The sequence below is a fragment of the Pelodiscus sinensis genome, chromosome 4, assembly GCF_052426305.1.
Source record: "Pelodiscus sinensis isolate ZL-2025 chromosome 4, ASM5242630v1, whole genome shotgun sequence".
In the NCBI taxonomy this organism is placed as follows: Eukaryota; Metazoa; Chordata; order Testudines; family Trionychidae; genus Pelodiscus; species Pelodiscus sinensis.
In genome coordinates, this window is record NC_143055.1 from 48,039,202 (window position 1) to 48,066,802 (window position 27,601).

At 43.3% G+C, this 27,601-nt stretch overlaps 1 protein-coding gene across 1 annotated transcript in view; it reads left to right on the forward strand.

Moving 5' to 3' along the window:
* GABRB1 (gamma-aminobutyric acid type A receptor subunit beta1) overlaps nt 1-27,601 on the forward strand; it is a 240,454-nt gene that overhangs the window by 165,046 nt on the left and 47,807 nt on the right. Inside the window, exon 5 of the mRNA XM_006111940.5 lies at nt 20,540-20,622. Coding sequence (XP_006112002.3) covers nt 20,540-20,622 — 83 coding nt within the window. The remainder of the gene's footprint in view (nt 1-20,539; nt 20,623-27,601) is intronic.

The following is a 27,601-nucleotide window of genomic DNA, read 5'->3' on the forward strand; positions in this document are numbered from 1 at the left end:
AAGGGTGCAAAAAGACTGTTTGTCATTGGTCTGAATCAAAGGGGAATGGAAGAAATGAATGCATTAGGGGATGCTTATGAAATGACCCAGAACCACTCGCTGCACAACCCAAAATGAAAGGGATGCAGGAACTGTGGGATATCTAGCCACAGTACATCCTCTCAAGGTCAGTGGTAGCCACCATAATGGGGATGCGCTATATTGAATACGTCAAATTCTTGGGCACAGTGGGAACATTCACCTTCGACTTTACAAAACTGGGTGCTAAAAAAGTCAACTTTAATAAATTCAAACTTATCTCACAGTGTAAACATGGCCTGACACTCATTGCTAAGATTGCACCTTTTAAACAATCCTGTATTCAGGTATCTAAAAGGGTGTCACAAGTAGGAGGGAGAAAAATTGTTCTCCTTAGCCTCTGAGGATAGGACAAGAAGCAATGCAAAAAGTTTGGTTTTGAAAAGACACTCAGTTTAATCTAAAGTCTTCTTTGAGTTTCTGGGTTTATTTGAACCCAGCAGGTAAGAAGCAAAAGCTTCTGTGACTCACAGCCAATGAAAAAGTTCACATGAAACCACACAAACTGAAATCACCGAGCACTAAATTCTACCATTGTTACCGATGTTGTGGCATATCATATTCCATGACTAATCCCAGTGGTATCAGTGAGACCACTTGCAGAATAAGGTACTCTTTGACATGAGTAAGGCCTCATCTATACTGATGCTGGTACGTGATGTAGCTGTAGCTACATGCCACTGTGAAAAATTAGGCTGTGTTCACAATGATATACAGCTATACATGACAGTGATAGGGTCTGGCAGGGGAAGCCACAAAAGAAAAGGTTCCAGCAGCTCCCTGCAGCAGGGGAAGGTAATGGCAACAGGAAGCTGCCAAAGCCTCTCTCTGCTGACTTCCCCCACTGATGGACCCTTTCACTGCAGCAAGGAAAGGCTTTGTCAGCAGGACCCTCCACTGAATCAAGATGACTTTGCTGGAATTCATTGCTCAGCAACTCAAGGCTGGGCATCCAGGAACTGCCAAACCAACACTCATCCTTACATGAATCTCCCAATCGCACATCCAGCAGTTTTGAAACACAAAGGGAATTGTGAACACCACACACAGTCCAGACTCATGCCAATGAGGAACATGGGGTACACCCAAGCCCTGCCTGTAAGGATCCATCACAACCTACCACCCCTTTTTCCCGATGACTAAATCAAATCATGGATCGCACATTTTGTTTCAAATCAACTACACCTTAAATACTTTGTAAAAAGCTAACCAGGCTTTAAAATATCACATAACTGCATGTATTAATGTCCTATAGCATCTTAACCTTAATCTACAGAGTTTAAAATAAATGAAGTCTATATGGGAATTTTTTTTTATGTTGCAAAATTGTCATCACATAAAGACAAGACACTAAGTCTTACACTTATGTGCTCTCTTCTGCAAATTATTAGAAACAAACACAAGTTAAATAATGTATAGTCAGTAACTGCTTAATACCTAGTCATGAGACATTCTATGTTTAGTAATTCAAAACCATAATCCTGTCTCCTACTTGTATTTGACAGACAGGGAGATAGTAAAAAAAATTGTGTTGAGCTATTCAATTATTGGAAAGGTTTCCATGCCAACCATGAGAGTTTGGAACATTCAGTTCATTTCTCTTTAAAAATAACCATTCTGTATACTCAGTAAAAGCTTAGCAATAGTGGTTCTCTCCTTTCCAAACTATTTCTAACTTCTAAAAAACTGGCTCACTCCCCACACTGAAAAAACCTACAGGAGCAGACCAGAAAAGCAAGAAACAGGGCTCAGGGTGGTTCTGCTGGCCCCTTTCTCTCTGGCAGCATGATTCCTTCAGGAGCCATACTGCCATTGATTAGTATACCCTGTGTACACTACAGTCAGCCACAGTGTAGATCTATAGTAGGGGCTATGGGCATGATTCACAGCTTGAAAAGACATAACCACGCTACCTCTGATTGAGCAAATATGCTAAAAATAGAGTGTAGGTATGGCAGTGGCAGTAGAGGCTAAGCCAACCAGAGTGTCTCCCCTCAAACTGGCAGTCACGCCCCCAGCACTAGTCTCTTCTTAGAGATTCAGGTCAGATCATCATGGTTACCTAACCTGACCCTAGATATCTCAGCCCACCCCCTCTCCCACTATAGGCCCATACCCTTTGGCTGAGTTCCTAAAATCCTCTAATCTTGTTTTTAAAACATTAAGTTACACACAATCCACCATCTACTCTCATTCAAACCAGCAAATTACCCATTGACCACATTGCAGAGTAAGGCAAAACCTGCCGTGGATCTCTGACAATCTGACCTGAGGAAAATGCCTTCCTAACTCCAAATATGGACTCTAAGGTTTCGTCTAGACTACATCCCTCTGTTGGCAGAGGGATGTAAATGAAGCACTTCAAAAGTGCAAATGAAGCCAGGATTTAAATATCCCGCACTTTATTTGCATAATCACGTAATGGCTTTCTTTCGAAAAAGTGCTATTTTGAAATTGAAACCGCAGTCTAGACACGGTTCTTTTGAAAACGGGGCACTTTTTTGAAATACAGTTTACAGGATCTTTTGAAAAAGCACCCTATTTTCAAAAGAAGTGGGTCTAGACTGTGGTTTCAATTTCGAAATAGTGCTTTTTCAAAAAAGCGCCATTACGTGATTATGCAAATGAAGCACAGGATAATTAAATCCCGGCTTCATTTGCACTTTTAAAGTGCTTCATTTACATCCCTTTTCCGACAGAGGGACATAGTTTAGACACACCCTAAGGATGTGGATGAGACCCTCTAGACCAGCAGTTCTCAAACTTTTTAGGTTCCAGAGCCCTACATGTGTAAAAATTTATGCAGAGCCCCAGCGGTCCACTGATTGTATGTGTTGTACCTATCGATATTTCCAGTTTGTCAACCTCGCAGAGCCCCTGGAGATGTCTCGCGGAGCCCTGGGGCTCCGTGGAGCACAGTTTGAGAAACACTGCTCTAGACAGACATTTGGGAAAGAATTTTCTATAGTAACTCAGAGCCCTTCCATTTTCAGCCATTGGAGATATTTGCCAACCGTGGAGCATGGCTCATTGGTAACTACTACTGGCAATCTCATCATACCATTAAATTCAGCCTCAAGTGCTTTGCCTCCACTAGTCCCCTTGGAAGGCTGCTCTAGAATTTCACTCCTCTGATGTCTAGACACTTTCATCTAATTTCAAGCCTAAACTTGTAGGTGGCTAGTTTAGATCTACTTGCTCTTGTGCTGTCGTTGGTCCTTAACTTATACAAGTTCTCTCCTCTCTGGTGTTTATCCCTCTGATCTATATAGACATTGCAATTGTACCTCTCCTCAGCCTTTGTTAGGCTAAACAAGCCAAACTCCTGAAGTCTACTCTCATGATTCCATTGATCATCCTAGTAGCTCTTCCCTGCTCTTGTTCCAGTCAGAATTCACCTCTCTCAACTCCTGCTCCTAAAGCCCCAGGAAGTCTGAGGATAGAAGCTTCTTCAGGTTGCAAGAGAGGGTAGACAGTGAAGGTTCATTTTACCCCAGATGATCTGACCAGCTCTAGTGAGCTCTTCTGTTTTGTTGAAGCTGAAATATTTTGGAGATATCAGTATCAACAGAGTTTTCATCAGGGGAGGGAGCGACAGAGCCTCTCACACTATATAGCCTAATGATTAGGGCCCTAAGATAGAGGAGACCCAGATTCTAGTTCCAGTTCTGTTTGATACACAGTGAAGTGGGATGAATTTTTTTCTTTGAAGTAAGCAGAGTATTGTCTTAATCCCACAGCCTCTCATGAGTGCCCAAACTATCATGTCACATATATACTCTGCTTCCTGACTTTAAAAGCTTAGGTTTGGTTTAAAGATAGTCATTTGGGGCTTATCTAGACTACAGGGAACAGTCGAAAGAAGATATGCAAATTCTGTGGGAATTTGCATATCTTCTTCCTATCACATTTTCGAAAGCAGAGCTTCCGAAAGTGAAAGTAATTAAGACGCGGCTTTTTCGGTGACCCCCCCCCCCTTTGTCAAAAAGCCATGTAAACCTCCTTTTTTGAGGAAAAGCTCCACTTTCGAAAGTGCGATCGAAAAAAGATATGAAAATTCCCATGGAATTTGCATATCCTCTTTCGACCATTCCGCGTCATTTAGATATGCCCTTTGATATCAGTTTTCCTGACGATCTTTGAAAAGTTTGGGTATTGCTCCAATGAAGACCTTTAAAAGTTGCAATGAATTGTCATCCTGTGAGCAACTGTGGAATAGCAAACAGAGCATTTTTGGTTGTTTCAGGAGAAACTTCTTTTCTTGCATTTGGTCACTTTATATCAGCATCTGTGTATAATTATAAAGATTTTATCATCATTCTTTGTATTAAATCCAGGCTGAAAACCAGTTCTCCAATTTAATTTTCTCTTGGACCTTTTTATCCTGAACATTTTCCATTTGATTCTCTCTTTTGATTTGTTCTATCAAACTAAACCATTGTTTGCAGTCAATTTTGCCTTGAGCACTTTTTATTATAGCAACTTGTTTGTTATGCTATAGTCATAGCTCTGTGAAGATTTCTATTATAAATTTTATTTTCACAGGTTTAGAGCTTCATAATAAAAAGGCCCTCTGTGCTAGAATTTGTTTTACAGGTAACAATCTGAGAGGCTATTTAAATCTAAAATTGTAAATATATCGTGCGAAGATATTTTAATACTTTCTATCTTGAGAGTAACTTACAAACAAATTAATCCTTCCATTACCCTGTAAAGTAGACAAACAGTATTAGATTTGTGACAGATTACTTGTCCATGGTCAGTATCTGAGTCAGGTTTAGAATTCAGAAGTTCTGTATACAGTGCACTAGGCAATTGTTATATACAACTTTGTCAATAAAGCATAGTTATAGTGTTAAAAGTCAAACCTGATTTCAATTCATTCAGAAAAAAGTCTTTGCTTATACATTAAGTTTTGGGGTAAAGTGTCCAGAAGTATCTATCATCAAGGCCTACATCCCATTGTGAGTCATCTACTGTATATGGTGCTCCAAAAATTCAGCATTGGTGCCCCAGGCTTCAAGGAGTTTATAATCTAGGAAACACCTGCCTAAGTGGTTTGTTGGGCCTTAACCTGCCTTTTGTCTGTACAGATTCTAAACTCCTTGGAGCAAGGGCATTGGCTTTGGATATATCTGTGTGAAGAACCACAGAGGTGCTTTAAAAATAACTGGTAAAGTCAATAGAACTACTCACATACTTAAGTTAAAGCAGGTAGTTAAATACTTTCTGGATACCAGCCAATATAGATAAGGTGTGAGGATTGGGGGAGGGGAGGAACTCAGACCTTGTCTTCACTCCTGGAAGATCGACATTACTGCACTTGATCTTCCGGAGTTCAATTTAGTGAGTCTGATTAAGACTCACTAAATGAAACTCAGAGGGAACCCCCTCCAGCATCTGGTACTCCTGTCTTGAGAGGAGTTAGGGAAGTTGATGGGAGCATTTGCTCCTGTCAGCCTCCTGCAGTGGGGATGGCACCAAGTTCGGCTTAAGGTAAACCGACTCCAGCTATGTACTGTACATAGCTGGAGTTGTGTACCTTAACCAGGCTTCTGGGTCTAGTGAAGACCTGGCCTCAGTAAGGTAACAGAGGGAGAGGGTGAAAAAGCCCTTGGCAGAGGTAATTTTGTTTTTATTGTTTCAGACACAGGTTTTTAAATCCAGGTTGCACTGTCATGAGCTAGAGGATGAGGTCTGAGTAGATTAGTACCGGAATGTTTGATGAAAGGAGTGAGCTTTGAAAAAGGGAAGTGAAAAACAATGGGCACAGTAGGAGGGAAACTGTTTAAGACTCCGTGAAAAAGGCCTTGAAATTGTGCAAAAGAGAAAAGGGGAGTATCAAAGTGCATGAAGACAGAGTATAACTGAGCAAGAGGATATAGTAGGAGACAAAAACAGAGAGGGTGGCAAGAATTAGCAAAAAAGCTTGATACTGAAGATGAGGTGTGCATATATATGAGGAAGGAGGCTGAAAGCTAGTGAAAACCTCAAGAGGAAAAGACCTATTTGGGAGTTTTCCTTAAGTATATGGTGTAGGTCTTTGATTTCCCCTTGTAAGGCCTCAGAAACATCTCCAGCATACCCTTGTCTGCAGACTTTTAATGTAGATAACTCTAACCTCTTCCCAGTAACACTGCAGCCACAGCCACAAATAAAAGTGGAAGTGTCCTATGATACTCAAGCTGTCCCTAAACAAGTCCCTCCACAATTCTTCCCAGTAAAGTAGGAGATCATGAGGTGATCATTTGCTCTCAAGCTCTCAAGCAGTTACAGTGAGTGGTTGAACTGTTAATACTGTAACTCTCCCCCTAGGAATGAGTTTTCCCCAAGATTTCTCACTCCTCATCGTGTTGGGCCAGGTCCACTCATTTTAATGATTTTTCTGGCCTTCCAGGAAGTGACTGGCTGAGGGGCCAAGTTGGACTATTATCAATTTTATTATCCCTGGCCCCCATTTACTGGTGCCAAGGATTTGTCTTCCAAATCACCAAAAGACTGGGCTCCCTGTAGCAGATTACTTACTTAAATAAATTAAATTCCTATGTAAGGGGGAATCAAGGTTCTTAAACCAATTTCAGCTCCTCTGAATATAGAATTAGGGACTTCCGCTAGTATCGATGAGTATTAATTAGAGATTGTTATATCGTCATAGTGATTTGCACATTGCTAAAGACAGGCTAAGCAGTATCTCAGATCCACACACATTAAACAACATTCATTACCTTTATTACTTCCTTTTAACGTTAACAGTAAAGACCCAATGAGCACATTTGAAATCACTGCCCCTCACAGACAGGCAGATTACTCCTGGGGAATTCTGGGCAACTGCCTGCATGGGTAGGAGTGACACTCATTCTGGCCCTCCCTATTGCTGCATCTTGGGCTTGGAGGCATAGAGCTGTGTGTAGCAGGCTCTGTCCCTGAGGCAGAGCAGAAATGTGACAGCTGAAAACCCACTACAATCTACATACCCCATGGATTACAGCCAGAGATTATGCCATACCCTCGCAAAAAAAACTAAGGAACCACCTTATCAGCATTCTCTACAACAAACAGAAAAAATCAAGGAGAAGAACCCTACATTAGGAAATATCATAAAATTGCAAGCCTCCACACACATTTCACCCCTTCAAGACTTTACTACTATCCAACAAACCACCTACAAAGACCACTTCATCTCCCTTCAGAGGAAAAAGGACAATAAATTATCCAAACTGCTACATGCCTCAGGATCTCTCATACCGGATACTCTCAACTCACCCAACATCACCATCAACCTATCTGATCACTCTCTCAGCCCAGCAGAAGAATCTGTTCTATCCCATGGACTCTCCTTCTGCCCCACCACCCCCACAAATATCATGCAGTTCGGTGGGGATCTGGAATACTATTTTCGCCGCCGCCACCTGAAGGAATATTTCCAACACACCAATATACAACATACTGACCTCACTGTTCCCCCCTGGAAATCCCACAAGAAGAAGGCTTCTATGTGGACCCTCACCAATATATGTAATGAAAATCTAGACTTCTACATTGACTGCTTCCGCAAACGCATTCGAGCTGACATGATGTCAACATATAACATACAACCTCAGTCACACAGAACGCAATGCTATTCACATTCTCAAAACCAATCCTAACATCATAATCCAAGAAACTGACAAAGGAGGTGCTGTAGTCATCATGAACAGGACAGATTATGAACAGGAAGCGAACAGACAACTCACCAATACCAGATTCTACAGGCCTCTCTCCCGTGACCCTACTAAGGAATACCAAAAAAACATGAAAAAACTGCTCATGAAATTCCCTGATGCTACTCAGGACCAAATCTACAATAACACCCCTCGTAATCCCCAACCAGTAACCTTCTGTTTACTACCCAAAATACACAAACCTGGTAATCCCGGATGACCCATCGTCTCCAGCATTGGCACACTCACCGCAGGATTATCTGGCTATATCGACTCCCTCCTCAGACTCAATGCCCCCAACACTCCCAGCTACCTCCATGATACCACTGACTTCCTGAGGAAACTCCAAAACATCAGTAATCTCCCTAAAAATACCATTCTGGCTACCATGGATGTAGAAGCCCTCTATACCAACATTCCACACAAAGACGGATTACAGGCCATCAGGAACACCATCCCCAATAACAACACTGCACACCTGATTACAGAGCTCTGTGATTTTGTCCTCACCCACAACTACTTCCAATTCAGAAACAATCTTCAAGTCAGCGGCACAGCCATGGGCACACGCATGGCACCACAATATGCCAACATTTTTATGGCTGACCTTGAACGTTTCCTCAGCTCTCGCCCGCTAACACCTCTTCTTTACTTGCACTACATTGATGATATTGTCATCATATGGACACATGGTAAAGAGACTCTTGAATAATTCCACCTGGATTTCAACAACTTCCACCTCACCCTGGACCAGTCCACAAGGTAAATCCACTTGCTGGACACTACAGTAAAATTAAATAATGGACAACTTTCAATCACCCTATATCGTAAACCCACAGACCACTACACTTACCTTCATACTTTCACCTCCCATCCCAGACACATTTTTCAGTCAATTGTATACAGCCAAGCCCTACCATACAACCGGATTTGCTCAGACCCCACAGACAGAGACAGTCACCAACAGGATCTTTACAGAGCATTCATAAATCTGAGATACCCACCTGGGGAAGTGAAAAAACAAATTGACAGAACCAAAAAAGTACCCAGACATGAACTACTTCAAGACAGACCCAAAAGAGAAAATAACAGAACTCCTCTTGTTGTTACGTACAGTCCACAACTCAGACCTCTAACGCATTATACACAATCTACAACCCATCCTGGAAAATTATCCCTCACTCTCAGAGGCCTTGGGAGAAAAACTTATTCTTGCTTACAGACAACCCCCTAACCTGAAACGTATTCTTTCTGAGAACCATGCCACACAACCACATCATAAGCCTCCAGGAACCCGGCCCTGCAACCAGAAAAGATGCCAACTCTGCCCACATATCTACACTGATGAATTCATCACTGGAGCAAACAACACTAGCCACAAAATCAAAGGGTCATTTGACTGCACATCTAGTAATTTGATCTACGTCATCAAATGCCAACAGTACACCTCTACTATATATATTGGTCAAACTAGACCAGTGGTCCCCAGCGTGGTGCCCACGGGTGCTATGGCGCCCGCCAGGCCATTTCTGTGTGCCCGCCGAGTGATGCGAGCCAGCCCCGCCCCCGGGCACGTGGTGCATGGGCGGTGCCAGCCCCGGGCACGCGGTGTATGGGCGTCCCCGCCCCTGGGCACGCAGTGCAGGAGCAGCACCGGCCCTGGGAGTTCAGCACATGGGTGGCACCGGCACTGGGCATGCAGCATATGGGTGGCTCCGCCCCGGGCACGTGCGTGACCCTGCCCCCGTGTGCCCGGCGTGCGAGTGGCCCTGCCCCCCGGGTGCCCGGCAGCCCCAAAAGGTTGGGGACCACTGAACTAGACGTTCTCTATGTGAAAGAATCATTGGACACAAATCAGATATATGTAAAGAAAATACTCAGAAGCCAGTGGCAGAACATTTCTGTTTACCTAACCATAATCTGACGGTGGCAGTCTTGTCACAGGCCAGTTCCTCAAGCCAAATCCACAGGGAAAGCTTGGAATTATAATACATATGCAAATTCAGTTCAATTAATTATGGACTTAATCAAGATATGGGATGGTGGAACCTTTATCAATGAAGGTGCTAACTACTTTCTGAATGGTATCCTTCCTGCCTTATCCATCCACTGACTTTGATCTTTAGCTACTCAGGTTTAACACCCTTTCTCCTGATACTTTATGCATAAAGGTAGAGGGGTGGGCAACAGAATATCTTTCTTCCCCTCCTCCCCTTCCCTTCTCCTATTTATTTCAAGTTTCCTTACCCTCTAATCATAACTCCAGTCATCTGAAGAAGTGGGCTGTGCCCACGAAAGCTCATAATACCATCTACATGTTTTGTTAGTCTATAAAGTGCTACCAGACCATTTGCTTGCTGCTTTAGCTATGTTAGTCTCTTTCAGCAAAAACAACAAGGAATCTGGTGGCCCTTAAAAGAAAACACGAAATACAAGTAATGTAATTTAAATGAAAATCTGGGACTATAACTGGAATGCAAGGTCTTGGTTCCCAAGTTTTTTTAACTTAACTTTCACATGTTTAGGAAATGCTGAACAGTTATTGTGACCTTTTCTGTACGCTAGTTTACAAAAATTTCCAAAATGAGTGAAACTGGTATAATTATACAGGTTGAAACTCTTAACCGGGATTCATTTCTTAACCAAGAAAAAAATATATATGTTTGGCCATGTATCAAAACCAACATACATACAGCCTGTTCATACAGCCTAATTTAACAAATGCTTACATAAAACACATCTGACTGTTGGTTATTTTAACTTGGTTCATTATGGCATCAATGAGTGGTTTAGAACAGCAACATTACTTAAACAGTTTTTACAAGTTTTTGACAAGTGGCTTCAGGTTAATGCTTATTCTACACTCTTTTACTCTCCACTACATATTCTTCTGAATACATACGATAGCTACTTCTGGAAGACAGCATACCTTCCAAAAACTTCTCAACACAACTTCCAAAACCACACAATGTTAAAAATCTGTTTTGGTGAGGTTTTCAAACTACTTTTTCATTTTCTGCCCCAATGTACAAAAAAGGCAAATTGCTGCCAGTAGCAGACAAAAGGAACTAAAATTGTTGTCGTTTCATGATAATAAAATATTCCAAGTCACGTATATTCCTAGAGGGACTAATCCATACCTATGTCAGCAAAGTCACTTGATTTACATTTTTTATATTATAATACCATCTCCAGCATGCTATAATTGACCAAAATTACAGCTTCTACTGTTGTAGATGGGACTGATAACTTCACCTAAAGTTAATGTTGCCCAACTCTTTCCTTTGTAAGACCAGAGACCTTATTTCTTGCATTTTGGGTGCTTGACTTTGCAAATGTAATAAAGTACTTACAGTACATTTTTCTTGTGTGTAATATTCTTTCTGCATAATTATTATTCATCACTGACATGATAGCAGCATTAGTACATAACCTATAGAGAAAATGCATCATATAAAGCCTACATATTTTTTAAAATATATTTTTAAACATCTGGCAATGCAGGTGACAAATATATGAACTAGAAACCCCAAGGGTGTGTCTAGACTACATGCCTCCTTCGACGGAGGCATGTAGATTAGCCAGATCGGAAGAGGGAAATGAAGCCGCGATTAAAATAATCGCGGCTTCATTTAAATTTAAATGGCTGCCCCGATCTGCCGATCAGCTGTTTGTCGGCAGATCGGGGGAGTCTGGACGCGATGCCCCGACAAAGAAGCCTTTCTTCATCGACACAGGTAAACCTGGTTTCACGAGGCTTACCTGTGTCGATGAAGAAAGGCTTCTTTGTCGGGGCATCGCGTCCAGGCTCCCCCGATCTGCCGACAAACAGCTGATCGGCAGATCGGGGCAGCCATTTAAATTTAAATGAAGCCGCGATTATTTTAATCGCGGCTTCATTTCCCTCTTCCGATCTGGCTAATCTACATGCCTCCGTCGAAGGAGGCATGTAGTCTAGACACACCCAAAGTGGAAGAGGAAGAAAGAAAAAGGCACATGAAAAGTGGTATAGGCAAGAAATGAGATTAGATAATTAGCTCCTAAACTTTACTGGTTCACGTACCATCCTCTTTTTAAAAATATAAATTGAATCCAGCCAGAGGCAGCAAATACTGTGCACCCTCATGGTCCAGGGTGGAGATCCTGTCCCTCCTGGAGCTCTGGGGTGAGGAGGACACCCTGCAGGATCTCCTCTCCTGGAGGCGAAACACAGACATATATGGCTGGATGGCCAAGGCTCTGGCCGTGATAGGCCACCACCCCCAGACTTCAGACCAAATCAGGAGCAAGGTCCAGGAGCTTTGCCAGGGCTACACCAGGGCGCGTAGCTCTCGCTCCGGGGCAGGACCCTACTCCTGCCCCTACTACCAGGAGCTCCACCAAATCCTGGGGGATGATGCAGCCCCTTCCCCACCCATGGCTCGAGACGTCCATCGTCTCGAGACGTCCATCCAGGCAGGTCAGGCTGCATCTGAACCATGCCTTCAAGCACCTGAAGGTACATTCAACCTGGACGTGGGCCCAGCTGAGGTGGACAGTGAATTGGTCCCTGCTGGGCTCCAAGTGGCCAGTATATGGCTTCATAAGCCATGACATGAGGGGGTAGGCCACATCCCCCAGGATGCACAGTGGTATCTGCACATCCCCAACCCAAAAGTCATGCTGGGGGAAGAATGTGCCAGCCTCCAGCTTCTGGTAGAGGCTGGAGTTTCAGAAAATGCAGGCATTGTGTACCCCGGCCAACCACCTAATGAAAATGTCTGTGAACTGTCCACGGTGGTCAACCAGAGCTTGCAGCACCATCAAGAAATAGCCCTTGTGATTTATGTATTGGGTGGCTCAATGATGTGGTGTATGGATCGGAGTGTGGGCTCCGTCGATGGCGCCCCCGCATTTGGGGAAGCCCAAGGTGGCAAAGCCGGTGATTATTGGGTCCAGGTCTTCCAGGCGGATGACCCTGCACAGCAGGACAGAGTTGATGGCCCTCACAACCTGCAGAAGGAGACAAAGGAACACACAAAACAGAGAATAAGAGGGAGTGCCTGAGCCCTTGGGAGGTGCCTGCCCCCTCTCCTCCCTCAGGAGCCACCCCTATGAGGCCCCCCACACAGGGCTGTGTGAGGGCAGAACAGCAGAACCCCCCAAGGATAGGGCTTTCTCCCCACCTCCTCCCTTTCCCTAGGGTCCCCTTTCCAAGACTTCAACCCCACCCCCCGCAGGGACTGCAACCCGAGAGTGCCTTGCTTCCATGAGGAGGGCCCCAATGGTGGACTTCCCCCATGCAGAACTGGTTGCCCACAGACCGGTAGCTGACTGGGGTGGTGAGCTTCCAGGTGGCAATGGTAACCCGCTTCTCCAGGGCGGATGATGGGTTGTATCTGGGTGTCACGTTGATGGAGGGCAGGAGCGAGCCAGGCACATAGCTCCAAAAAGGCGCTCTGCATGCAGAAGTTTTGGAGCCACTGCTGTTCGTCCCACTGCTCCATGACCAGCCGGTCCCACCAATCGGAACTGGTGTCCAGCCTCCAGAAGTGACTCTGTGCCGTGGGGTGCAGATGCAAGGGCATTGCTTCTGCATCCAGGCAGAGGGTGTCAATGGTGAGCTCGGTGTCCAGCTCATGCAGGACCATGAAGACAGTCTGCACAAAGTGCTGCAGAAGCTGCAGCATGTTACTGTGGGGGCAGCATATGAGGCAGCATACTTTTACAGTAGGGGCAATATGTTGAGGCAACTCCGGCTCCATGGCTAGGAGTATGCTGTGGTGTCCTGAAACTTCAGCTATAAAGCCAGCTGACTCTCAGCTTAAACTGTAGAGCTCTGTTGTTTTTCATCTCTCACTGTAAATGCCACTATATAGGACAGTGACCCACACTGGGTGTGTAGGTTACACTTACATGAGGCATGTGTAGATAAAGGATGTTTTTATACTGCAGATCACATGCATCATTTTCTCTTGTTTCCTGTAATAATTTTGCTAGCAAGTTGTCCTCCTGAAACATAAATAAAACAGACTGCCTTAGGCTTACATTTTCAACAGAAAAATTGAGCAGCTATCTCCTAGGTGACCCATGGGACTGATTTGGACCTCTTAACAGTGTGATGGAGTTACTCCAATGTCAGACTCAATAGAATTACCTTGGTGTACCACTGATAAGTTCAGGAAGAGTATTCTCCCCCCCACCCCCCCTCCCCGTTGTAAAAGTTTACTGTCGCACTGCAGTTCAGGCTGAATTTTCACAATGTGTGCAAGAGATTTTAAAAAACAAAAACACAAGTCTTCCCCAGTTCATACCCTTGTACGCGTTTATAATTTGCACTATATACTGGTTGAAAAAGGATGCAAGAACACGTTAAAGTTTTATTGCTGCTTCTCCAAGTGGGACAAGACTTTTCATGACAGGATTTGTATCATTTAACTCTGAGTCCTCCCCATATGCAATCTTTCTTGCTATGTTAAATATAGCTTTGTTTTCCTCTGTAAAGAGCTCTGAAGAATATACAATAGTTTTTTGGCAATGCTCTTGTGGTGAAATGCTGTGACCAAGTATTAAGCAACAGCTACACTTCATGTTATTGCTTCTGTGTTTATTTTAACCCCGGTAGTCTACACTGCAATTAAACACCCCTGCAGCCCAAGCCAGCTGGCAAAGGCCAGCTGTGGCTTCTTAATTGTAGCATAGACATACCCATAGTAAAAGAGTCCCAGAGCTTGCCATCTAAATAGAAACAGCAGACAAAAGGTGGAAGGGGAAATCAATCCAACTCTTATACACATGAATAGTTCCATTGAAGATAACAGGACTAGTCACATGTGTAAGTGTTCACGGAGCCTTGCCACAGTTCAGTATTGTCATAAGAGAGGCCTGTTCAATGAGATTTTTAGGGATAATCTTCCAGCCTACAAAATTCTTGCAGCTTGTCCTTTTCTTTTGTCTGAGAAATACAAAAAATTACATAATTCTAATACAGTCTCTTAAGCAGAACAATCTCTCCAGAGAAAACTTGGGAAATTCTATAGAAAAAATCAATTAAAACTGTATCACAATGCAGAATTTCTCTGTGTGTATCACCTCAGAGTCTTCAGCTGAGATCCCAGTGTGCTAAGCATTGTACAAATGCATATGAGATGGTCCCTTCCCTGAAGAGCTAAATAGACACCACAGACAAGATTGCAAGGGAACAGAAGAGGAAACAGGTATACAGAGATAAAGTCACTTGACCAGCGTCCTGAAGCAGGTCACTGACACAGCTGGCAATGAAACCTAGATCACCAGACTCCAAGTCTAGTTCTACTGTTAACATACAACCTCCTAAGAAGTGTTGTGTGCAGAATCTCATATCTAGTAAATAATCCTGCTTCCACTGAAGTCAACAAGAGCAGCATCAGTCTTAAACTACATTTTTCACAAGTCATCACAAACACTACACAGCAGTTTCCAGATATTAACTACTTATGAGGATTCATATTTGTCTGTTATGCTAGCAACTGTTTCCTTTGGAGTCAAGAGAAAATCATAGCTATATTTATATTGGTCTTAGGTTTCTTAGAACATGTCTTTGCCATACTTAAGTGTTGGTCCCAGTTTGAGTTGACAGTATAACTTGTGCCTAATAGCCTTTTTATTTTGCTCCCTAATGTTTACTCAATTGGTAATTAAGGAATGTTAAATGTCTAATACCAGACATGTACTCTTGTTCCTTGTGAGGAAAATAAACTAAAACCAACAAAGTTCAGAATATATACTCTGTCCTACTATTTCAATTAGACAACCATAAGGATGAAATATGAAAAATGGATGAAAAGGATACAGAAATTGTGTACTAGTGACTGCCATTTTATGCCAGGGCTAGTACTACATATGTGCCAGATTAGGAACAATTGAAAGTCATTAACCTTCCATTCAAATGGGAGCACTTTTAATAAATGGTACCGCTGCAGCCTATAAAAATACAAGTTCTACCCAGATTGCCTACCAGAGGCTGAAGCAGTGGAAAATTCTTTAAAAAAAATCATTTTAAAAGTTTATTAAACTACACAGGTAGAAAGGCTTATTGTGGAATAAAAGAATCCAACTTCGAGTTAATCAGAAACAAGTCCATGTGTATAAAAGCCCTGAGAATTGATTCCTAGGAAATTCAGTCTATGTCTACACAACAGAGTTTTTCCGGGATACCAGAGATATCCCGGAAAAAACTCTGCTGTGTCCAGGGAATACGTCTGCTTTTTTGGATCAGTTTCCAAAAAAAGCAAGCACGCTTTTTCAGAAGCCCTGTATTCCTCATTTTATGAGGAATAAGGGGTTTTCTGAAAGAGGAGGTTTTTCCCACATTTGGTCCTGTATAGTCAGGCCAAATGTCGGAAAAAGCCTCTTTTGAAAAAAGAATCGGAAAAAGATACACAAATTGTGGTTCACAATTCGCGTACCTTTTTCCGAAAAATAACTGCAGTGTAGACATAGCCTCAGAAAACACAAAGGGACATCTCTCTGAGCTGGAAAATCTTTTGACTGCTGAATCCACACGAGTTGAAGAAAACTTGTTGTAGGAATCAGAGGGAGCATCATGATCAGGAAACGAAGAGTGGGCCAGAAGGGTGAGATCCAGAAGAAAGGACATGGGACCACTGAGGGCACTGACAAAATAACCCCAAAATGCTCAAAAATTATGAGGATTCTGAGGGAGGGAACTGCATATCGGCATTTCTTTTTTCCCCTTGATCTAGTTATCTCCTGTGCTTTTTCTGTGAGTAATGAATTGTTAATTTACAAATCCTTCTGCAAAGTGTGTGTCTTGCCTTTAGCCACCATGTTCCCTGAAGGGTTAAACAATAAACCAGGGTTTACTGGGGGGTCAGCACCGGCCTGGGGCCCCAGTCATTAGAACTGACACCAGACAAGTTTTCTGTACAGAACATATGTCAGAGATCAGAGCCGTTGACTGGAGCCTGCCCAGAACCAGGGTAGTGTAGAAACACACAGAGCAAGCATGAGGGTCCAAACACACTACCTGGTGAGCAGTCACAAGGGGTTAACTCAGCCAGGACTGTCCATTATCTTGACATTTTCCCCCTTTTTTTGCCAGTGCTGCCAATAGGGCTGGGAGGCAGCAAAAGTGGCAGCTGCTGCAGAGCCAGGTGTTTTAAAAGTGCCGGAGGCACATGACAAAAGCCAGAGCCCTGAACCCTTTAAATCTCCCCTGGAGCCCCAGGCAGCACTGGTCAGGCACTGCTGAAAGACTGGCTGGGAGATGCCAGCCTCCAGCCCCACCCCTTGGGGGGGGGGGCACAGAGCTGCTACCTCAACTTGTCTAGAAGCTCAGCAATTCTGTCAGCAGCCCTTCTTTTCCCTCTGATTCACTAACTGTTTTTCAGATTCTCAAAGTGGTTCATGAATCACTCGACCTCAGTAGAAAGGAATAATAATGAGCCCATTTACATTGTGTTCAGTATGCAACTAATTACTTGAAAATGACTGCCTGGTATTGCATCAAGGATTGTCTCATTAGCAATCAGTGCTGCTGTTATAGCAGAAAGGAGGAAAGAAAGAGGAAAAGGGGATAGAAAGCAGAAGACCATTTTTTGTGGCACAGCAAGTTACTGTACTTTGGACTTCTCATCAACCCTTTCCTCCAAATACACCAACTTATCTGTCTGCAAGATGTGGTATCATACACGGGATCCATGGGCAAGTTTCAGATTTGAACCCTAATTTCCTATATCTTAGCCAAGTGCCTAATTCTGTGGCCCATTGGCAATATTCCTATTAGCTTTGAATGGTTAAAATTAAGTACCTTCTTAGGTTCTCTACAGAACTGGGTCCTAACCAAAGTCCATATAGGGAGGAGGTTCCTCTACAATCATGAATGAAACCACCAAAAAGATACTCTTACAGTAAATTACAACCTAAATGACACACCCTAGGGGAAAATAAATGCTACATTATGTTTTATTTGCTTAAAAAAGGTAGACAGACTATTCCATCTTGTCATACTGCCTGCTAGAGATATTTGTCAATACAAAAAGCAACAACTCAAGTGCTCTCTAGGGTCCCTCATTTCACTGCTGCCTTTTGCTATTTATTTGTATCAGTTCTGTGTCAATTTCCTGTTTGGTAGGTAGAAACATCTCTCTGCAGTTCAGAGATAAGAATTCATCCTTTCTGAACTACCAAATCAGAAAAGTGAAAAAATGATAAAAGCCTCCTTATTCATACAATACATAGTGGCTGTGTCTAGACTGGCAAGTTTTTCCGCAAAAGCAAGTGCTTTTGCGGAAAAACTTGCCAGCTGTCTACACTGGCCGCTTGAATTTCCGCAAGAACACTGACGATCTCATGTAAGAAATCAGTGCTTCTTGCGGAAATACTATGCTGCTCCTGTTTGGGCAAAAGTCCTTTTGCGCAAAAGCTTTTGCGCAAAAGGGCCAGTGTAGACAGCTCAGATTTGTTTTCCGCAAAAAAGCCCCAATTGCGAAAATGGCGATCAGGGCTTTTTTGTGCAAAAGTGCATCTAGATTGGCACGGACGCTTTTCTGCTAAAAAGTGCTTTTGCGGAAAAGCGTCCGTGCCAATCTAGACGCTCTTTTCTGCAAATGCTTTTAATGGAAAACTTTTCTGTTAAAAGCATTTGCAGAAAATCATGCCAGTCTAGATGTAGCCAGCCTGTGTAACAGGTTCTGCCCTTTGTGCGAGTGCCCTGTGGTGGCTGAGGGGGGCGTCTCAGTATTTACTCACCTGCTAGCGGGCAAGGCAATGTCCAGTCAGCGGCTGGAGATCAGGCCTCTTCTTTTACCCCCCAGGTGTGGTTTTCAGGGTGTTGTGGGAGACCCAGGCCCACCCATTACTCTGGGTCCTGGCCCAGGGACCCTGTAAGTAGCAGTTACCTGCTGAGTTTCAACGTACTTAGATGCTGTCATGTCCCTGGGCTGCTTCCCAGGGATGCTGTTCCATCGGCCCTTCTTTAGGGTCTTGTGGCTGAGTCCCCCTTGTCTGGGGTTCTGCAGGGTTGTCTTTGGCTTTTGGGGGCTAGCTTTTAGCCACAGGATCTGGCTCCCATGAGGTAGGATGCCCAGCTCCCACTCAGAGTTGTCCAGAGTGCTGGTGTTCCCCCATCAGCCCTGAGGTCTGCCTGGGTCAAGTTCCAGGAAGCAACTGACAGGCCTTACCTAGCAGTTCCATTTATAGCAGCCTGCTGCACCCTGATTGGCTGCAGCAAAGGCTGCCACTCTACTCTGCCCCAGGGAACCTCTCTACTGTTCCTGTTGCTGGCCACGGTGCTGAAAGGCCTCCAGTGGGGATGCCGGGCTTTGTCCACCCCACCACACCGGCTGTGTCTAGACTGGCAAGTTTTTCTGCAAAATCATCTGATTTTGCAGAAAAACTTGCCAGCTGTCTACACTGGCCATTTGAATTTCCGCAAGAACACTGACAATATCATGTAAGACCGTCAGTTTTTTTTGCGGAAATACTGTGCTGCTCCCATTCGGGCAAAAGCCCTCTTGCGCAAATCATTTGCGCAAGAGGCCAGTGTAAACAGCACAGTACTGTTTTCTGCAAAAAAGCCCCGATCGTGAAAATGGTGATCAGGGCTTTTTTGCGGAAAACCACGTCTAGATTGGCCACAGACGCTTTTCTGCAAAAAGTGCTTTTGCGGAAAAGCATCCTGACAATCTAGACATGCTTTTCCGAAAATGCTTTTAACGGAAAACTTTTCCGTTAAAAGCATTTTCGTAAAATCATGCCAGTGTAGACATAGCCACCCTGTATATACAGGATTGTTCCCTTCAGTAGCATCATTAGTATTATGCCCAGTCTCATTTTTAATGCCACAATAGCTTCTCTAGGACTGCTTTAATTAGTAAGAAAGAGCATGTAGTCCATATTGTGGCTATTATCACAGAAAATAGTTGTTCGGAGGAAAATATGTCTTTATGATACAATATATTTTATGAAAAATAGTGTAATTCCATTTTGGAAAGGTCTAGTCTATTTATCACGATTGATTGATGAAAACATATGCTAGTTCACCATCTATTTAAAACTCTGCCTTCACTAATGCATAAAGCATGGACGAAAATTGTTATATGAATGTTAAATATAAATGCACAGTGACGGTAAGTAAAGATGCATCAGACAGTTTTCATTTTAAGCAGTACTCCACACATAGTTTACAATACGATTAAAGAGATCTTAACTGCCAATCTGAAAATGAGACTCTCGAGTAGAATTTCCACTAAAACAGTGGTGGTTCTCTAACGTACTGAGCTGCAGTTTTCAACAGGAATTTCACTATTGAATTTTAATGTTCAATAGATTCTCTTAACGGAATTATCAGAGCTGGGCCCTGGGCAAAGGGCAGGGGCTTGGCTCTGGGGGATCCCCAGAAAGGGTTGGGCCTTGAGCAGAAGGGACTGGGAGTTGCGTTCCCCAGCCAGCCTCAGCACTCCCTGCTCTGGCAGGAATTTAGAGGGCTCAGGGCTCCGACCACTGCTGCAGCCGCACTAGCAGTGGCTGGGAACCCCTTTTAAATCACCAGGCCCTGGGGCAGCTGCCCCCGCCCCCCTCATGGGTCCTGTGTATTATTCACTATTATACACTATTTGTAGGTGGCAAATAAGGCTGGATTTTGCTCCTGTTGAAGAGCCTTTTGAAGTGGCTAGCAGGCGTAAAGAAAAGCTGATCTTCCAAGCAGTAAAACATCTGGTCACAATTACCAGGCCCAGTACTTGTTTCATGATCCCATCTTTTTTCCCCCCATCTTACAGGATCACAACTACAGCTGCTTGCATGATGGATCTACGCAGATACCCTCTGGATGAACAAAACTGCACACTAGAAATTGAAAGTTGTAAGTTATTGGAGGGAGAGGGTTGACCACACTGCATCTTTGTATTGAAAATAATTCACTGGTTACATGGGTCTAGGACAGAATTCACAGCCCTACTGTATTCTAAATGGTTTGTTTTGTGTGCATCACTGTGCGAAGCTATATAAACACAGTAATGAAATGAATTGCGCAAGACAACCACATATTATTTTGCTGATTTAAGACCTCCTCACCACAGTATCTTGTGAAAGTCACCCCACCTCAATTTATTCTGCTATAAAAGTAATACTAATATTAAACATTTGCAAAGCACTTGTAGAACTTCAGATGAAAGTCACTATAAAAATGAGATCCTGATATCTTATATCTTTAAAACCATTTCTATTGACTTCAATAAGTACAGGATCAATTACATTCTTCTTTGTAGCTCAGTGTTTCCCTACAGATAAGAAAATCACAAGAACTCTGTAGTGAGATTTATGTAATGGTGCTTGCTCAATGTTGTTTTAAGTAGAAAAGGAATCCATTGGCTGCATAAAACACCTTATTTAAACATATTCTGCTTTGAAAGTTTTAAATCTGATATCTCAGACAGGACATTACGGCAGTTTCTATGAAATAGTTCCAATTGTCACTTTATCATTTTTGTCAACTGACTATAACAGTGTATTAATGTCTTACTGCAGCTAGTATTTGTTTCTACTATTTCCCCATCAAAAATGTTGTGGAATTACTACAAAAATGTTTCAATTTTGACACAACCACATTTTGAAATAGAAGACTGAAAAAAGTTTGTGGATCAATCAGCCCTGTTGTAATAAGAATTGCAACATGCTGTAAACTGGTTCATTCCTCGGAGTCCACTAACGGCTGATCTGACCACAGAAGTCTAAGCCTGGGTAGCCACCATCTAGGCCTGGGGCCCTTTTTATTCCGCCAGATCGCGTTACACCCGAGCTGGATCGGCCTGCCGGCGGAGTAGGGGGGTTCGGGCCCGCCCCCTCTCCGAACCCCGGCCCAGGGCCCTAAAGGCAGGGACCCGCGGTCCCTCCCTAGCGGATGGGGGAGTGCCCCAAAACACACCCGCTCACCGGCTCCACGACCCTGCCCTGGGCCGCTTCCTACTCCACCAGGCCTCCCGGCCCACTTCTCTTGGCCTCTCCTGCCTCACCTCTCCCTCCGTTTCTCCTCCCTTTGCTCCGTCCACCGTTCTCCCTGTGCCGTGCCAGCCCCCGAGTTTAAATCCCCCGCCGGCTCCTTGCCCCTTCTGCGTCACTTCCCGAGCGACGCCTCCTGGCCATCCTTCCCCCGCGACGTCATCCCCCTGCGCCTCCCCGGCCCCTCCCTCTAGGGCCCTGCTGGGCGGCGCCCGCTGCCTCCCGACGCTCCCCGCGCCGGCTGCCAGCGCGTTCCGGGAGTCCACCGCGGCGGGCTGGGCTGTGATCTCCGCCCCCCCGTGTGGCTGCTCGGTGCCTCCCGGCGCGCTCTCCGTGCGGGGCGCGAGTGCCCCGTCACCCCGCTCGGCGCCTCCCGGCGCATTCTCCATGCGGGGCGCGAGTGCCCCGTCATCTCGCTCGGCGTCTCCCGGCAAGCTCCCAGTGCGGGGCCCGCGTGCCCCGTCACACATGCTCATGAGTTAGATTTGTTTCCAGTTTTATAAATAGAGAAACTGAGACATGGAGTAGCAAACGACTTCACTATTATACAGCAAGCTTCTAGCACAGATGAGAGAGGAGTAACTTCCAGTCCTTTGTTTTAACCATGTAGTTATAATTTCTAATGTAATGCCCTACGTGAGGAAATACATTTTCATCTGATTCCATTATCTTTTTAAGCACTGAAATAGCAAGCACTTACCTTCAACATTACCCTCAATTCTCCTATGCTTTGTTTCTTTGTAAGTGTATAATCAATTCAAGCCAATGGGAGATGCAGATTTTTAATTTTTAAGTGTTTGGTTAAAAAAAATTGAAGTGTTTATCTAAGAATTATTTACTGTTGCTGCTTTCACTGAAAGATCAATTGATTTTGATTTTACAAATTACCTGCCAGGAAATAAAAATACAAACCTTTTATTCAACTATCAGAGGATTTTATTCCAGTGAACACTCTGCAGGTTATTAAACTTAGGGCTGTCAATCAGTTAATTTACACAATTAACTGAAATTAATTGTGATTAATCACATTGCTAAACAATTGAATACCAACTGGAATTTTTAAAATATTTTCGGATGTTTTCCACATATTAATATGTATCGACTTCAATTACAGTGCTCACTTCATATTACTTTGGTTTACAAATATTTGCACTGAAAAAATGACAAAAGTAATAGAGTTTTCAATTTACTTCATACAAGTACTATCCTGAAAGCTTAAAAAAATCTAAATTTGTAAGTTATGTAATAACTGCACTCACAAACAAAATATAAAACTTGAGAACGTACAAGTCTGAGTCCTATTTCTTATTCAGCCAGTAGCTCAATGCTTATTTAAAGAAATGGTATTCTTCTTTAACAGCATGATTAATTTTTTTTTATTCACTTGACAGCCCTAATTAAAATTGCTTGTAGTAAAGTACATGTTCTGAAAAGAACCTGTTCATGTATTTCCTCAAAGTCTCTGAAATAAGGTATTATTTGTAAGATCCAGATACTCTGACATATCCTAAGATATTTACCTTGTAATGTCTACACTAGCTCATTAATTCGAGCTAGGTAGGCAAATGAGGCAACCGGAGTTGCAAATGAAGCCCAGGATTTAAACATCCCAGGCTTTATTTGTATATTCCCATCCGGTCGCCATTTTGAAATTTCACTAGCCCAAACTCACTGCCGCACGGCTACACGCAGCAGTGAAATGTTAATTCGAACTAAGGACTTAACTTAGGACTTAATTTGAATTAACGTTTCACTGCCACGTGTAGCCACGCGGCAGTGAGTTTGGACTAGTAAAATTTCAAAATGGCAACCGGATGGGAACATGCAAATAAAGCCCGGGATATTTAAATCCCAGGCTTCATTTGCAACTCTGGTCACCTCATTTGCCTACCTTGCTCGAATTAACGAGCTAGTGTAGACATACCCTTAGAACGGTAAATTGGGCACACCATTATCTAGAGTATGTCCTGGAAATCTCAACAGACCAAATCACAAATGAGCATAGTATTATGAAGATTCACCACTATAGATTCTATATTCTTTATTCACCATGTGTGGGAAAGTTTCTGCAATAGTGGCTATACTAATAGTTTACCATAGTAGAACCACCAGAACTCAGACAGGTAGTAGTGTTAGTCTGTATCTGTTAAAAAAATGAGGAGTCCTATGGCACCTTAGGAGACCAACAGATATATTAGGGCATAAGCTTTTGTGGGTAAAAGTCACCTATTCATCAGTGCTCAATATAGCATAGATACATGTTTGTACCAAGTCCATGCTCTCTAGCTACCTACCTATGATTAACAAGCTCAAATTACCTCCCCTACACCTGGTCTTAGGTCCAAATTGCATCCATCTCTCTCCCCGGTTATTCAGGGCCCTCAAACCACATCCCTTGAGTCTTTCTTCACACGTACGCAACCATTTTCTCTTAATTCCATGAAGTACTAGTAGTAATAGCTGCTCAATCCAGCTACACAGAATTACAAACTCCCTTTTCCAGTGCTATCCAATTCCTTACTCTTCACCTCAGAACTTTCTAACATCTGTCGGCGAAGATTGTGAAACTCCCAGTGAGTATCATAAACTAGTACTTTAACTGGAAATTTCCTTCATAACCCGCAAAACTGCATATTATGGTTGGTAGCACTCTCTCACACACACATGCTACTGCAGTCTTTGCGGGCATAGTTTACCTCTCTCTGGCACAAAACACTCTTTAATGCTACTTGCTATTGGGCTCATCTCCTGGTTTGCTGTTGAACAGCCCAGCAGTCAGTACATTTAAAGAACAAATCATTAGAGCTCTGTATCTGTGGATGTGGCTATCTGCAAATCATTTTTGCAGATGTGGATGCAGATACCACTTTTTTATCCATCCAGGGCTCTACAGATAATCTCAGGACTCTCAATAAAGGTTCACCTTATGTGCGATACCTTTCCCCTGCTACTAGAGCACTGTGAGTATTAATATGCATGAGACATTGTAATTAAAATTAACAGAGACATGAGCTCCTTGATCCTCTTTGCTAGGGGAGCACTGGAATAATCAAGCCCAGTCATTAGCATTAATGACTAGAGAAGATCAGCAAATATAAAAACTTGTTTGTAAACAGTCTAAGGAATCATAAACCAGTTTATAATTTGATGTGTTCATGCTTCTTCATTATTTATCATTTGAGAGCCTTCACACAACTGAAGCTTCCCTGGTCTGAATGCTCATGACACTGAATTTTAGTTATGTAGTTGACAAAGAAAATTAATATTAGATAGAATAAAGTATACAAATTCATCTAATCAGGAAACAGACAATATCATGTTATGTAAGCAACCAGTGATGAACCGTAACTAGAGAAAGTTAAATAATCTCTCTACTGATCACCAGCTATGGGTAACTTAGAGCTTCAAACTGACAAATGCTTTAAAGACTGACCTGTTGAGGGAAAGAGGAAAATTGTTTGAATGAAGTTTCTCCTTGTTCTACCATCTCATATATACCCCCTGGCCAGACACCCTACCCCCAGACAACTTCTGCATGTTCCCTTGGTCCTGTACCTTTCCCCTTTGGTCAGACACTTTTCCCCCAGACTGCTCCTGCTCTCTACGTCCCACTGAGACCTCACCCTCTAACCTCCTCCTGCACCTCACCTCTTTCCCAGAGCCTCACCCCCTCCTGTACTCCACTTCCCACCCAGATCCTGTATCCCCATCCTTTTCCCACTCACTGGCAGCCCTGTCTCATACACTGAACCCCTAATTTTTGTTCCCACCCCAGAGCCTAAGGAGTCCACAAAATCCACTAATCCCAGAAGAGTAAATTTGGCCCATGGGAAGCCCAGAACCTCAGTCCTCCCTGTCCCTCCTCCTCACCCCATGGGGTTAGTGTGCCAGAAGAGTGAGGTGTCTCAGTTGGGGGCCACATCACTGAGTTTTAGGGGTTTTGGAGAGGGTTTGTTTGCTTCTCTCTTGTGTGGTCTCCAACTGATTTTTCTGGGAGTCAGTGGTCCCAATCCAAAAAGGTTCCACACACCTGCCATTAAGAAAGAAAAACAGGAACCTTTTGTGCTGGACATAAATTAATATTTTACTTTGCTTATCAAGCTTCATTTTAAATGAGAAAGTTAAAGTGCATAATCTGTTCAGTGATTTAATATTTCCTTTCTTACCAGTTAAATTAAACCATTCTCCCTAGCTGCAGCACTAGCAAAATGACTGGGGCGTAATAATGTAATTAATAGTGAATTTCCATTAGCAACTGGTGGTCCATGGAAAGATTTACATTGAGCCAGGTGGGACATGGGCCAAAAAGTTTGAAAACCACTGATTTAGAGGGTCTTTTTCCCAGAAGCAAGAACTATGCTGATCGAAATCTACTTGTAGATGAAACAAGGTATGGGGAGTATGTGTACAAATGCAGTTATATAAACATATAGTATGAGCTAACAATTGCAAACAAAAGTCTTAGAGATTACTTTACTAATGGCTGGGTGTCAGATCATTGTTTCAGATTAGCACTGAAAGTAGCATCTGATCCTCACACAGTCTCTTCACAGATGTTAAATGCCAACGAAGAGAAGGAAATTGAACTTTGTGAATGATTCATGATTTTTTTTACATGCTCATCTAGTCCCATGGTCAGGGAAATTGGTGCTGCTGGATAGCTCCTTAAAAACTCTGATAATGCAGAACTCAGCTGACAGCTAAGAGAAAGTGACTATTCAAATTATGCTCACAAACATCTTGCACTGAGTTTGTCACCTCACATTTTGTTAGTTTTGCCTTACACCTGGATTCATAATTTTTCTCTTCAGCGCGGGTCAGATTGTGACTGGGAGGTGCATCTGGAAGTGCACAGTGGAAAGGAAGTGGGGGGAATCCTTTTCCTCCCTTCCCTACATGGGATAACTATAGCTATAGCCCATGATTTCCTGATATCAGACACACCCCCAAGTGGGAGTAAGGCCATGGCCAATCTCCTTATCTCTCACCAATTGTGCTGTGGCATCATCAGGAATACAGTTCCTGACAGCGTGTATTCCATTTATGTGTGGGATGTTTGTGTAACATCCACACATAGATGGAACACCATCACAGGACTTAACCAGATCAGCCACACCATCACTGGTTCTTTCACCTGCACATCTACCAATGTAATATACGCCATCATGTGCCAACAATGCCCCTCTGCTATATACATCGGCCAAACTGGACAGTCCTTACATAAAAGAATAAATGGACTCAAATCAGGTATTAGGAATGGCAATATACAAAAACCTGTAGGAGAACTCTTCAGTCTCCCTGGATACACAATAGCAGATCTAAAGGTAGCCATCCTGCAGCAAAAAACCTTCAAGACCAGACTTCAAAGAGAAACTGTTGAGCTGCAGTTCATCTGCAAGTTTGACACCATCATCTCAGGATTAAACAAAGACTGTGAATGGCTTGCTAACTACAAAAGCAGCTTCTCCTCTCTTGGTATTCACACCTCCAGATCAGCTGCTAGAAGTGGGCCTCATCCTCCCTGACTGAATTAGCCTTGTCATCTCTAGCCTGATTCTGGCCTGCATATTTATACCTGCCTCTTAATTTATTCTTGTTTCTGTACTCAGAATGATATAATTTTACTCCATTTGTTCTCTAAATCCTGAGGTTTTTTAAAGGGGAAAAAGCTGCTCTCAGATGCAACTAGGCCTGAATGTGTGACCACCACCATCTTGGCTGATGCACTAGGGATTAAATCAAGGACCTCCAGAGCTAAGACCATGAGCTGCTCCAGCATCAGTATCAAGCCAGCGTCCCCTACTTAGGACAGCAAGAAATATTCTTTGTGGATGGACACAGAG